This window comes from Epinephelus fuscoguttatus, linkage group LG4 (assembly GCF_011397635.1).
Source record: "Epinephelus fuscoguttatus linkage group LG4, E.fuscoguttatus.final_Chr_v1".
Classification (NCBI taxonomy): domain Eukaryota; kingdom Metazoa; phylum Chordata; class Actinopteri; order Perciformes; family Serranidae; genus Epinephelus; species Epinephelus fuscoguttatus.
In genome coordinates, this window is record NC_064755.1 from 8,217,053 (window position 1) to 8,231,826 (window position 14,774).

At 41.2% G+C, this 14,774-nt stretch overlaps 1 protein-coding gene across 1 annotated transcript in view; it reads right to left on the reverse strand.

Annotated features, from left to right (window-relative positions):
- Nucleotides 1-10,153, reverse strand: part of si:ch211-212o1.2 (uncharacterized protein LOC492735 homolog) — a 56,177-nt gene extending 46,024 nt beyond the window's left edge. Inside the window, exon 1 of the mRNA XM_049574024.1 lies at nt 9,587-10,153. Coding sequence (XP_049429981.1) covers nt 9,587-9,746 — 160 coding nt within the window. The 5' untranslated portion in view covers nt 9,747-10,153. The remainder of the gene's footprint in view (nt 1-9,586) is intronic.
- Nucleotides 10,154-14,774: the final 4,621 nt, after the last annotated feature.

The following is a 14,774-nucleotide window of genomic DNA, read 5'->3' on the forward strand; positions in this document are numbered from 1 at the left end:
TTTTAATTGAGTAAAACTGTTAAAGCAGAAATGTATATTTATATTTTTCATTCAAAAAATGTGTTAAATTTTTTTATTTTATTTAATTTTATTTTTCACTTTTATATTTCTATTTTCATTCAAACAATGTGAAAAAGCAGGATTTTATATATATTTGTTTCATTCAAAAATTGTGTAAAAAGAGTTAACTGCTGTGGTGGTATGATTTAATAAGGTTACCAATAAGTAAAAGGTATTTAATAGTTGTCTATTTTTTTCATTACTGTACCGAAAAAAAACGAACCGTGACTTGTGTACCGAGGTACGTACCGAACCGTGATTTTTGTGTACCGTTACACCCCTAGTACTGAGTAATGGCCAGAAAAGTGTTTTTGTAGAACGTTATTATGTCACAGTGAAGATGACCTTTGACCTTTCAGATATAAAATTCATCATTTTATGTAATTAGAAGTTTGTCTGAAATTTGTTATTATTAGCATACGAATTATTTCCCAGAAATGTGTTTTGTGAGATCACAGTGACCTTTGACCACCAATATCTAATCAGTTCATCCTTGAGTCCAGGTGGATGTTTGTACAGAATTTAAAGAAATTCACGCAACGAGTTCCACAAACAAAATGGGACAAACAGACAGCTCAAAAACAATGTTAGCTCTGTCACTATTGCCATTGTAAGCACTTCACAGTAAAAATCATTTGTGGATCTGTGGCATGACGGAGATCTGCTCCGAAAATAATGGATTTTTCCTTGGCCCATGCTACTTCCGCCCTCCGAGTTACATAACAATTGGGCTATTAGCTATTCTGTAATGCTGCTGATAAACAAATGCACAAACAGCACCAAAAACATGACCTCCGTGGCCGAAGTAAAAACATGTTTTACAATTCGCCCTTAAGTTACTCATGCACACAGACAAAAATAATCACACACCAAAGCTGGCTACTGTGCCAAACCAAGGCACTGGCCTAACCATCGAGAGCAATTTCAAATTCTGTGTCTTGCTTAAGAACATTTTGAGATGCGAACAGGAGGAGCTGTGGAATCAAACCCCCACCTTCACATCCAGATCCTGTTTTCAAATTCTCAGCCAGCATCAGCTGGGTTCTCTTACAAAAGTGTCTTGAAATAAGAATTCACTGTCAATTAAATAATATTTCTCTTCATGACTGCCCAAATGTGGGACAAAAGGATCATAAGTGATTCAGCATTTCTCAAACAGTAGTAAATTCATCATGACAAAGCTCTGTCTTACAGCTGCCTTACACTTAACCTTTTCTTAACATGAGGTACTCCTCAATGAAAACTGTTTGCAGAGTTCACAAGTTTTTCAGTGATTGACTGAGAACCTTGCCACATAAAACCAAAGCTATCTGTAAGAATACCAAAAGGATTAGGTGGGGATAATAATTTTTGGAGGGTGTGAGATTTCTAAAGAATTAAAACTTAAAGAGCCACATTCACATTTTTATGATGCTTTTATTGCTCATCTTCTTGGTAAGGTTTTACTGTTGGTTACTCATTGTTCAACAGAACAGGCTCAGGTGATTTCTCTCATATTTGCTCATGCTCTCTCTCAGCCCCAGGTAAGGTTCACACGTTCACAGCATACAAAAGAAGGAGATGTGTGCGATTTGAATAACTGCTTTCAGGAGGACGAAAAAACAGCAGAAATACAAGTGTACTTGAAAACAGTGTTGGTGTGAATCGGCCTCGAGAGTCAACCTGTTCTTTAGGTCTTTCTAAAAAAAGCATCACTAAAACAATCTCAACTAAAGCTTCACCAAAACTTCAACTTCAATGATGAAGTATGAACTTCACTGATGAGTATAGTTGTGTAACACACCAGTTTGGAGTTGAGCAGCAAAATGTGTGTGTTGCGTCAGAATGCCGCTCATATCGCAGCCTCGTCTGGGCTATTTTTACCCACAGTCAGTCTACCTAAGCTCTGTGGCCACTAAGTGAGAGGGGATAAAGAGTCGGGACCCCAAATGCATGTGTGATCCTCTTAACCCTCAATCAGTGCTACACTCAACAACAACAGGCCGGCAAAGCAAACACCACTCAGGTTCTCATCTGCATCCTTGTCATTTCATACGTTTACCATGTGTTTTGTCTATTAAGCTCTCCCAGCGCTTCACCCTCCTCTTATATTTAGTATCATGCGGTGATACTGTTGGTAGGTGTAGTTTGGTAGAAAGAGATTTTTTGACACTTTGAGCACCACAAGCCGAGTGCCATCTAGTTCCATTATATCTGAGAGAAGGCAGACATCTCTGCAAACAATATCTCTAACACTTCACAACTTATAACAAAACAACCTAGATTAATGAAAAGCACTACAGGTAAGAGGAAAAATATATATTTTGAATTCAGGGTGTACCGTCCCTTTAAGTGTAGCCTACTGCATTTTAATTTAATTTCAGGACTTATAATTTTAGAATCTATATTGTATCGTGTGTTCATTTTGGCAAAGATAAGTGTACTTTTAAATTCTTATATCTTCTTAAATGGATACTAACACAGATGAAAACAGTGAGATATCACCTAAAAGGATGCTACATTTTTCTATTACATGGGACGGCATATATTCTGACAAAATCCTTCAGTAGCTTAAATCCCTCACTATCAATACAAGTTGAATGGGTCACCCAGCTTCCAAGTGCAAGATCAAGCATAAGCACAGTATTATCACACTTTGCTAGCTGACATATTTTCCACATTTTGCAGTGGCTGATCTCCAGGCATCAACAGTAAATCAGCCATCTTTGAAGACACCAGTGAGGTTGATTGTAAATTGCTGCCAAATCAATGAGCCAGTGCTTAAACCGTCAGTTGTTAAAATGTTTACATCTCTGATACAGTTATTACTAATGCTGATTAGTTCCCGCTGTGATCCATGAATAAATAAAAACACACTTCAAAACAAACACAAAACCCTCATGGTCCTGGTCCAACATCTCTCTCACTCCCTGTCATCAGCTCCTATCCAGCTTCAATTAAGCTACATAATAAACCGTGTGTGTGTGTGTGTGTGTGTGTGTGTGACTGCACGTATGTGAGCTCTCCTGCTTACATGAATGTGAAATGTTAGCGTTGTCTAGCAGTAGAAAAGACCTAATGCCAGAGTGGAGATGGTTATCTCTCTAATGTAATGACAGTGAATAAAAAAGTAGATCCAATTCCATTAATGGCGAAGGTGACGCCTTCACTCACAGTGTCTAAAAATAGGACTACCTGTCTCACCAACTTCAGCTGAATGAAGGGTTTGTTCTGAGACAGCCGGCATGCTGACAGATGTTCAATGATAATAAAGTTTACAAAAGTCACCAGTCAGGTCAGAATATCGTTTTCAGCTCAGTGAGTCGAGGGAGGCACTGCCGGGGTCAGTGGTGTGTGAACGTGGACGCACTTAAAGCGCTGTAAGGGCTTTGGTTTCAAGTGCCAACACAGTGACACATGTCGTGCCCTTATACAAACTTCACAATAATGTGGTTGTAACAGTGCAAACCCTTCTTTTCTCTGATCATCATTCCTATTTTAGGAAGTGTTAACAAGTGGCCAACATGGTCCGGCTAGAGGCAATTAAAATGCTCAGTGAAGTGAGAAGCAGGGCAGATGGTCAGGCAAAATGTGGCACAGTCCAGCTTGATGCACAACTGGTAAGGCAGGTTTTATTTGCTAAGGTCTGAGGCACAGGGTGCCTTCCATCATTACGCTAAAATCAATGCATCTACAGTGGTAAAATGGCTCAATTTATCTTGTTTAAATTTTGCTTTCCCACTCACTATTCTGAACCCACATTTGATCACAATCCAATGGCAGCCAATAAATGTCAGCGTTGAGCTGTGATGCCAAACGGCTGCAGAGAGTGACAAACATGCCTGGGAATACAAGCACAGATCATAAAGTTAAAATTCTGAAAACACTGAGCAGGTTTACGTAAGAAAGAATGGGAACGAGTATGGAACTCATCAGTCTTTTTTAGGGCTGCCCTTTGAAGGTTGGAGATTTGAATCGTCAGTCAGAGACCTTTTTTGCTAGTTAGTGTGTTGTGCAGTGTACTTCTTGGGATATTTTAGTCCCTAGATTTTGCTGCAGAGTGAATACTTTCAACTGTCACACTACTATTTGGTACAGTCAGCTGCAGACCTAATGTGGTGGCACAAAGCAGGAAACACTTTCCACCATCAAGTCAACGAGATAGCATGACCTTCTGTCTTCTGCTTGGAAGTGGTGAATTTACAGCTCACAGCTACTTAAAACGACAGTCTCTAGCTTTTGTTTTATATGTAGTGTCAGCAAAAAAAATCTTGCACATTGCACACGATCCAATGCATATGTTTTTTGATCTTGAAGAAGGCCCAAAGGCCGAAATGCCATTAAAATAAAAGAAATGTGTATGGAACCAAAGTGTGCGACACTTGTTTTCTACAATCAAGTCCATTGCCAGTGATCAACACTTCATTATGATTCTTAGTGTGCGTTACTTCTTGCTTTCCAGAAGGGAAAGAAGACTGACTCCTGAAGCTAATATGATTGAGACGAAAAGATGGTAACTAGCCCCTTTTACACTGCCTACTCAAGGCGGGAAAAACAAAGTTGTCTCGCCTCTGAGCTGGGCATGAACAAAGTAACAGCGCCAAAATGATGTCTGTATAAACGGGCCAGCTAGCAGGATGGGATCATGGGCAGCAAAGGTGTGACATTTTGACAACCAGTTATGTGTGTGACCCATGAAGGCAGTTTTAAAAGGTAGCTTGTAGCAGTCAGCGGCTAACTCAGAGGAGAAGAACAGCAGCCGAAAATGTCAGCCCATTGGAAAAACAATGAGGTCTGCAAGCCCCTTACCTTCTGAGCAGTGGGTGAGATCAGCCACCATATAACAGGGACGATAAACGATTGCTATTGCCATGTTAACCCATTGTTATAGCCAATGCGTATGTTATATGTTACGCTAGAGGCCAATACTAATGTGTTACAAGTCACGTCTGTCCACACAGCAGATTCTCTCCTTCGCTCCGTGACGTGTGACGTAGCTGGCGTTGCAATAGATTTAAAGGGAAAGGATCGGTATAGGTTGCATTTTCCGATACCTGATCCATGTATTTTGATGATATCGGGTCTGATATTCGATCAAGATATCGGATCGGTGCATCCCTAGACGGCATGCTATCTAAAATCACACACGGGAGCAGAATGACACCGCTGTTATCTGGTTCTGTTCGTAGCTGCCCTACAGTGAGATCTCTGCATAAAAAAGGGCTACTGAAACAAACACAATAGAGAGTAGAGAGTGGTGGGACTGATCAACCCCTGCAGGATGTTACAATGTGGTGATGGCAACAATTATCACATATTCAATCAATCCCTGTGAATTCTGAACGACATTGCAATTTTGTCCAAACACTGCAACTTCTCTACAAATCTGACCAGTCATTGTTGGCGTACATTACTTTTACCAATCATAGCATCACCATAACGTCGCCAAACTCACTTCCTTGTTTCTGCTTGTGAAGATATGGGCATGTGTAATACAAACATCTCACAATTACCAACGGAAATTATTGCTATAGACTTTGCAATGCAATTCCCTGATGTTCTGCACGAAAGCGAGGGTTAACTGTTCTAAACCATGTGCAACGTTGTGGTGGAACTAGGGATGGGAATTGATAGGATTTTATTGATATCAATGCCATTATCGATTCTGCTTATCGATCCGATTCTTTATCGATTCCTCCTGTGAATTAATGATATCACCTCCTGTTGTTTGTAACTCAAGACATTTTATGAACCTTAAAGCCATGGTCTAGTTTAGAAAGACGATGAGAAAGATTTGAAAAAAAGCAGCCCCAACAGGACAACAGGAGCGGGGACGCGCCGAGGCTCCACAGCGGGCTAGCAGCTCCAGTGAGGCTAACAACAACAGTGTCCTGCCGCCGTGTAGCTGGAGCGGGGATGCGCGAGGCTCCACAGCGGGCTAGCAGCTCCAGTGAGGCTAACAACAACAGCGTCCTGCCGCCGTGTACCTGGAGCGGGGATGTGCGAGGCTCCACAGCGGGCTAACAGCTCCAGTGAGGCTAACAACAGCGTCCTGCCGCCATGTACCTGGAGCAGGGATGCGCGAGGCTCCACAGCGGGCTAGCAGCTTCAGGGAGTCTATTAACAGCGTGAAGTGAAGCCACGGCTTTGACCGCTTCTGTCTCTCCACCATTACGTCTTCTTTGTTGTTGAACGTGCTGCTGACTGACAAGCATAGATTTGGAGTAATGAAAAGAATTGATAAGGGAATCGTTGAGCATAAAGGCTAATGATGTCGATGAATTGAACCAGTTGGAACCAGTTCTTAACAGGAACCGGTTCTCGATTCCCATCCCTAGGTGGAACACAAAGTCATTGACTGACAACACAAAACTATTATCACTAAATAATGACAAAATTGCAACTATTTTTTTTTTTTGTTATATCTCTTGCTCCTAAAATTTTTTTGCCATGAAATCAGGCAATTAAGGTCAAAACAATTCCCTCAAAAAAGCTGCTAAATTCAAATGGGACATCTGTCTGATGGAAAAATATTCTCTAGAAATTATTTAGCAAGACCAAAATGCATGCTGCTACATGAGGCCTCAGGGTTATGACACAGACACAGCACTTAGTTATGATGGAGGCAGGTAATTCTGCCAACAATAACAACTGCTGTCATTTTATGTAAGAATTTGTAGCCTGTGCACCGTTGCTCCTGAAATTTAGTCTCCAGGGTCCAGACTGCTGCTTAGTTTTTATTCTGCCAGGCAGTTTTTATTCTAGACGTCTAATCAGAGACTTATTTGGACTGGGACGCCAGGTGAATTTGAACTAGCAGGGAAAAAAGAAAACCAGCAACACTCTGGACCCCAAGGACTGGACTTGAAGATTACTGCTGTAGACTGTGTCACACACATTGATTTTGTCCCAAGACTAAACGCCTCTCTGAACTGAAGGCAACAACTTCACTAGCATCTAAAAAAACGTACCCATGAATCCAGAAGGAGTGAGTAAGGGACTTTACCTGAGGTATTTGACTGCAAATGCTAGGGGCTTTTTAAACATATGAGCACTTGACAGGGGTTGGCCTTTAAGACCCAATCTTCCATATGTCAAGGGGGTTTGTGATAAAAATTAATAATTGCACGTCTGTAATACCAGGGGACTAGCAAGAGACATATTTGAAAGAAAATATTTAAAATGTATTTAGCTAGTCTGAGATATCCTGATTTTAACCTCCAGTTCAGGTCAAAACCCAAAAACACTGGCTCCTAAATGTTCCATAATGCGTCTCATCATTTTCTAGAATCCTTCATGCCTGGAGAATGCCCATATCTTACAAACATTCAATATCTGAAAGGCTGCCTTCAGATCCACAGAAGACATCATGCAACAGCATTTCCAGACTGAGCAGTGCTCCATGATGAAATCTTGATGTGTAAAACCCCTTGAGTTCCCCTTTCACAGAGGTCACCCTCTCAGCAAAAGCAAAACACAGGATTTAAACTTGCTTTGTTTTTTCTGCTGCTGTTAAATGTTTATCACTAAAATGTGTTAGCAGAGCAGTACAACAAAGTTCTGCCTGACCTCCACAATTTGGACTGTGGACAGACATAAAATTACTTGTACCAGGTTAAGTAAAGTTCAGTATACACAAATATCCTTGTAATATTTTTTTGTTTGTTGTGTGTGTGTGTGTGTGCGTGTGTGTGTAATTAGATGACAGGAAATATGATGAAGGAGATGGGGACATGAGGTGCAACAAAGATTCCCAGCCAGGACACAAACGTTGCAGTTCGTTGCCTTCACCCTAACCCCCAAGTTTCAGGGTCTTTGTAAGTATGGATAGAAACATGGCACAAAATTAGCAACATCTGCTAGCCCGGGGGTCAGCAATCTTTACTATCAAAAATGGATTTTTTATCAAAAAATAAAAAAAAATCTGTAAAGGATAATGCACCCAAAAATGAAAATTCAGCCATTATCTACTCACCCTCATGCTGAGGAAGGCTTCAGACATGTTGGGCTGTCCTTTGCTAAAAGACTGTAGTGCAAATTATCTTTTAGCTACTGTGGTTACTGTTGTCTCCCCCTGCCGTGCACATGTCACGTGATGTAAACAGTGGTAAGCAAAGCTCACGCTTTCGCTGGTCTCGCGCAAGTGCGTACACATGAGCGCGGATCACAGAGAAGCAGTCAGAGCTACAGGCTACAGTGAGGCTGAAAACAGAGTTCATATGACGTTTTTTGAAACAACTTTTTATGTCGGGGCTTCAGGACACTTGGATCACTACAGATGAGCAGTATGGAGATACTTTGTGGTTTCAATTTTGTGTTCTTGGACGTTAGTCTGGGGCGCTGTCTACCATTAGGTGTGCTAGCTGCTCCCCCTGCCGATATCCGGAAGGGATGTGAGGACTCTAAAACTTCACCAGAGCCTTCCTCAGCATGAGGGTGAGTAGATAATGGCTGAATTTTCATTTTTGGGTGCACTATCCCTTTAAGCAGCTGCAAAACATATTTGAGCCCTATAACCGTAGCACAATGTTTACGTGTAAATTAACCTAATAGCATTACTAATAGGCTAAATGAGCATTCATTAGTTTTACCACAATGTAGCTATTCATGATTGTTTGGAACTTGGCCCTGTGATAGTCTGTAAACACTTTGGGCCTACTATAACAAGGATAAATGAACATTAGAACTATATATATATATATATATATATTTTTTTTTTTTTTTTTTTTTTTTAAACTGTTATTCATTTTCATATAATGTTTTTGTCAAGCCACAGGGATCCACTGGAGAGGGGCATGTAGCTCCAGAGCTGCAGGCTGCCTAACCCTGCCTACAAGTGGCTGGTAGATTTGCTCCACTCTCCAGCCAACATACACAAACAAACAACAAACAAACCTTATTTGATGAATGGCTGGTATGATGTGAACAGTCACTAGTCTTTTAGCCAGTCTACAAAAAAGTTAGACTCAGTAGGTCTAAGTTCAGAAACTGCTCCTGGACATTTAGTTTAATTATGTAAAGCAGGCTTTATGTTTCTATAGACCTGACGACAGACCTAACTTTACAGAGGCCTTGGGTACAATGTCCTCTGGAGGTCCACTTTGAGTTAAAAGAGAAACACTAACTGAGTGAGACTGATTTTTAAAATACTGTATTTTGCACAGTGTTATTACAGCCTATAGAGCAGACATGGTCTAGCAGATATCAGTAAGCAAAATATATTTAGGACAAAAATGCTTTCAGTGAGCTGCAGGATGAACTTGTGGTTTTAGCTGGTGACAGGCCTCCACAGCTTTTAATGCACTAATTTGCAGCAGGTTATATGACAGACTGTAGCCTCCTGTATGTGTAGCAGGCTGATTATATCATTACAATCAGCCTATGGCCACAGTGTCTCACCGTCAGCTTCACCTTGTTACCATCATCACCACTGATGTCGCACTGTGGCTGTTAGGCCTCTGCTGCTACCATGCCTCATTCTCAGCCCCTTTACCGACACAGCAAGTGACAACAACATTAACGCACACGACAATAAACACGTCCTCACCGGGAGAGTAGAGCCTTGCTAGTTGCCGGGCCCCGGCGTGCTGCGGTCCCCAGCGAGGCGCCGCGCTGCGTGCAGCCGCCCCGTGCTCATTCCCGTTCGGATCCTCCTCCGCCATGGACCGGTGCCTGATGTCGGTCTCGGAGAGAAGCGACGCCGCCATAACTCCTGCCCGCTGCCCGCCCTGCTGCCCCCTGCTTTGGCTTTCAGCTATGAGACATCAATTATAGATCTGTCTGGGTCAGTAACTGGTTGTTTTTGTTTACGTCCCGGCCTCCGGTAGCTGTTGTTGTGGCTGGATTGAGAGCGGAGGCAGGAACAACTGATGCTAGCTGGGATGTACCGGAGCAGCCTCGTACCACCCGGAAATACACGGACGGAGCTGCGCTGACACACAGACCTATTTCACGGGGTTTTACCGCTGCAGCTTGTTACACACAGCTGTCACTTTGTAAGAGAGACACAATGTTTGCATGTGTGTTTACATAGAAAACGTGAGGCTCCTGTAGCACGGCACGTAGCGCACGGGTTTTCTTCAACAAACTTTATTTATGCCTCCAGTTCAGCTGTCGCGTCAGCTGCAGGGACCGTCTGCATTTTACACTTATGATAAAAAGTGAAAGTGGTGCCTTAAATTATTATATTGTCTGTCCCCCTATACACAACATTAGAGACATTAATTAGGATGCTTTAATGCATTTTAACATCTAGTGGGAGCTTAACTACCTCCGCCTTAAAGTTTTCCCTATATTCCCAGCTCCAAGAAAGCTCAGTGAGGTCCAAGCTCCTCCTAAGAAGCTGCCTCTGGTGAGAAGTAGCAAAATGAAATGTGTAACATGCTGAAGAATGACGAATTTACTCTATTTCTGATATGTCATTTATTTATGTGGTTGTAAATAACATATGTGACTTAATTGTTTACCAATATAAACACATAACAATTCAACTTAAGGAGAAATGTTACTGTATTCCTAAAGACCATGCTTTAAGGGTCAGCCATGCAATTGTTTTACAGATTCAGTGGGCCCATTTGCTGGAGAAAACCTTACAACTAGTGGATTTACATAATAATACTGAATATGAGCCTACAGAGGAAATGTTTAACTGTTCTAGTGATACGCAAGTGTTAAAGCAACAGCCTTCTGACAGGGACGCTGTCAGCTGACTGTACACATGGATACTGCTGAAACAAAGGTTGCAAACTGACAAAAATATACATCTAAACAAGTCTGTCAGTCCAGTCGCCAGAAGGAAAAAAAAGTTAAAAAGTTACAGTATTGATCAGCTTCTTTGTCACACCCCACATTAAGGGCAAACTATCCCAGTCACAACAGCAGTGTTGGCAACAGTGCGGATGCATGTATGCCAGTCACTCCCACATTTTTTTAACGTGTCCAGAAGGTCAAGTATTTTGGCGAAAAATATTTTTCATTCTAAAACTGTATTTGGGTGCAATAGGAGAAGATGTGATTAATAAAGAAAGATTGGTATTTGTGTGTTTATACTGTTTATTGCCAGTAAGCGAGCGATTACAAAGAACTGAGCCTCCAAGCCTTAAACAATGGATGGACATCATCAAGGAGATCTTTACAATGGAAAAGATCAAATTTTTCTGAGGTCTCGAGGAACAATATTCCTCAGAAAAAGGTAGAAATGGACTGTCTTTATTTCAGAAGATGTGGATGCCGCTTCACTGTGAATGTCTGTGGGCAATAAAAGGACATTAAACACTTGGACTCATGTATTCAACTGGTGTGCCCCCACACAGTGCTCTCTATACTGTTTATGCTTTATCATAACATCTAAAAATATTTTAAATAAAGAGTTAAAAAAAAAATACAATATGGCTGAAATGGAAAAAAAGCCATCTAAATATCTAATTTAAGTCATACATTTTTTAAATTCAAATACACTCTGTTTGTGTGGTATTGCAGGTCTCACCTTTTTCATGATGAACGTTTATTGCCAATTTTAAATTTTTGCATACATAACACTTAGCATTGTACAGCTCTGAGAAACAGTAACGAACATACTAGAAATAAATAATGTTAATAATAATAACAATATTAACAATAATAATAATAATAATAATAGATATCAGGTGGAAAAAAGGGAAGAAATTTGATAAATAATAAGCAACACAACATACCCACCAAAGCCATTAAGGGCAGCCTAAACATACAGATACAAATATTGAATGAATAAAACATTGTTTATTCTTAGAGATATTTTCCCCTCGTTAAGGTTCAATCCTCCTATCTGTCATTCTTTCTATAAAAGAGTTGTTCATATGTGGCCTTCTTCCAAGTTCTGTGAAACACTCCATTTTTACTTCCCCTTAATAAAGTCTGTCTACTCGCCATTATTGCAGGTCTGCATTTCCACAATCTTTCATGTGCAGCCGTCACCTAGCATATATAACCTGGAAGAAAATTCAGTGTCATTGTTAGAGATCTCCTGTGGACTTGTTTTCATAGGGCATATACCAGAGAGCATGGAATGATGGACCCTCTCAGTTTTGACATTTCCAACTGTCCACTGTCTTTCTGAGCAGGAGTGTTTCTAGGATTAGAGGCCATCGGGGACTTTGCCTGGACCTCTGTAAAGGGGGCCGGAGGGATCCTCCCCCATGAATGTTTTTTTATGATCAAGCTCTATTTTGATACTTTTTATGCACTCTGGCATGTTATTTGCCTGAGAAACTGTTTGTTTTGAAAACTTAGATTAATAATAGAAAATATAATCAAGAAGAAATGATGATATATATTTATAGATTAAACTCCACAGCAGTATATAAAGCATTTAAAATGAGCTCCACCTTTCTCAGGTGCAACATTAAAGTGATTACCAATGCACTCTGTCTCTGCACACGATCAAACAAAATAAGGACTTGCATTTTTGATCAACAATTTCATATTATTTTTGAGGGCACATTATTAGATCAAGGGCTTTCTTTAGCCTATTCTTACTTTTTGGTAAGAATAGGTAGAACCAAAAACTGTTCACAAAAAATCTTTTAAAAGCCTGGTGGCAAACACCAGAGAGACTTTTAGCTTAGTTCAACACGGACTGAGGTGAATGGCAACTTGCTCTGTGCTCATTTAGGGTTGAAGTAGGGTAGGGTTGAAGCCTCAGACACCCAGGCCTTGTAACACCACTGCTTCTGTCTGAGGCCTAATCGATTTAATATAGATGGTGTCCAGTAAAGTCAATTAAGGATATGAAAATGAATAAGTCCTGTGTTTATATATCTTGACAGCTATATTTGGTATTGGCATATCTTCTTCCATTCTAACTCTTTAAATGAAAGGTTTAAAACTTTCTCCCTGATAGTTCTGATGCTATACTATGTCATAGGCACAAATGCTTCCAGCTCCCTCTCTGCCAGCTCTGCTAAACTTTTGCTAAATGTATGCTTTTATGTGTATTTTGCGAGTCATGGTGGTGCTTTCTGTTTTTTGCATTAGACGATGGTGGCATGTGTCTGCAGGTTATCATCAGGATGAGGAAATCAGCTCACCAGTCTCCTCCCATGTTCAGGAGGAGCGACCCTGCAGATTGTCTTGTTGAGGTCAGAATGCGCGGACAGTTAAATCCACAACCAGAAACCATGGATTACCAGAACCATCCAGAGCCATGGACAATTATAAGGCACCAGCCAGAGATGTAAGCGGGCACAAAAAAGGACTAAATTACAGTGCACAAGTTAAAGGAACTGATGGGATCGCATTTCACTGGAGTTGTACCATGTATTATTTCTATGTGACAAATAAATGATGATTGATTGATTGTTGGATGTGTTGTCTTGAGAGGCCTCATGACCCAGTCCAAGCATCTTGATGATATCAGAGAGCAGTTTAGAATGTGCTCTCAGAGAGTCCAGCACAGTAAACAACTAGTGCCTAAGTTGTAAGTACTGTGTAGCCTACTGGATTGAGGGAGACTAAACCTCTGCACTAAACGTTCAAAAAATGTCAATAAATAGTTTTTAAACAGATCTCCAAGTGTCCTAATCCCTTTTTTATCCACACTTTCCATAAGAACAGGGCTCCACCAATTCAAAACTTCAGGTTAAACGATATGCTGGACTCCAAGTTAAGGTGAATGTCTATGTTAAGGGTCTTAGTTAGCCTTTTCCATTTGTCCTGTAGATGAGAAAGGAATGGGGGGACTGCATCTCAGATGACAGTCTAGTAGATAAACATGCTAGCTGAGTGACGAGCAGGCACACATCTTGTTCAATACTCGACCATAGAGGAGCTCTTTCTGGTGAGACGGACCACTGGGCAATATGTCACAGACTAATGGACTCACCATTTTTGTGAATGTTTAAGCACAATGACAATCTTACAATATGTTCCTGTTCCCATTTTGAGTTGCAACATGATAATACTGTCGGAATAGTTAGCTTCAAGTATAGGTCACAAAATGTCAAGTCTGTCTTTAAAGCAATAGATGCTTTCAGTAGAAGCACTGAAGCAAGTTTTGCTTGCTGTGGTCCAGAGGTGTGAACTTGAGTCACATGACTTTGACTCAAATCAGACCTGAATCACAAATTAAGTGACTTTAGATTCTGCTTGACAAAATCAAAAAAGAATTGCAACTCAATTTAGATTTTAACACCAGTGAGTTGTCACTTCATTTGAACTTGAGCCTTTTGACTTGAAAATATGTAATACATTCCTCAAGCCCCAGTAAAGTATATTATTTAAAAAGTGTGCTGTGTGCTAATCAACTAACATTAACGCTATTTATCCCCAGCAAGTCAACACTTAATTCCCCAGATGAGCTTTGTTTGAAGCAATCAACAACATCCAGTCAAGCTGCAGGAGAGAACCATCCATCCATTTTCATCCACTCACCCTGGGCCGGGTTGTGGGGGCAGCAGGCCAAGCAAAGCACCCCAGACATCCCTCGCCCCAGCAACACTTTCCAGCTCCTCCTGGGGGAGCCCAAGGCATTCCTAGGCCAGATGAGATATGTAATCCCTCCAGCGTGTTCTGGGTCTGCCCCGGGGCCTCCTACCAGTGGGACGTGCCCCGAACACCTCCAGCAGGAGGTGCCCAGGAGGTATCCTGATCAGATGCCCGAGCCACCTCAACTGACCCCTTTAGACACGAAGGAGCAGCGGCTCTACTCCGAGCTCCCTCCAAATGTCCGAGCTCCTCACCCTATCTCTAAGGCTGAGCCC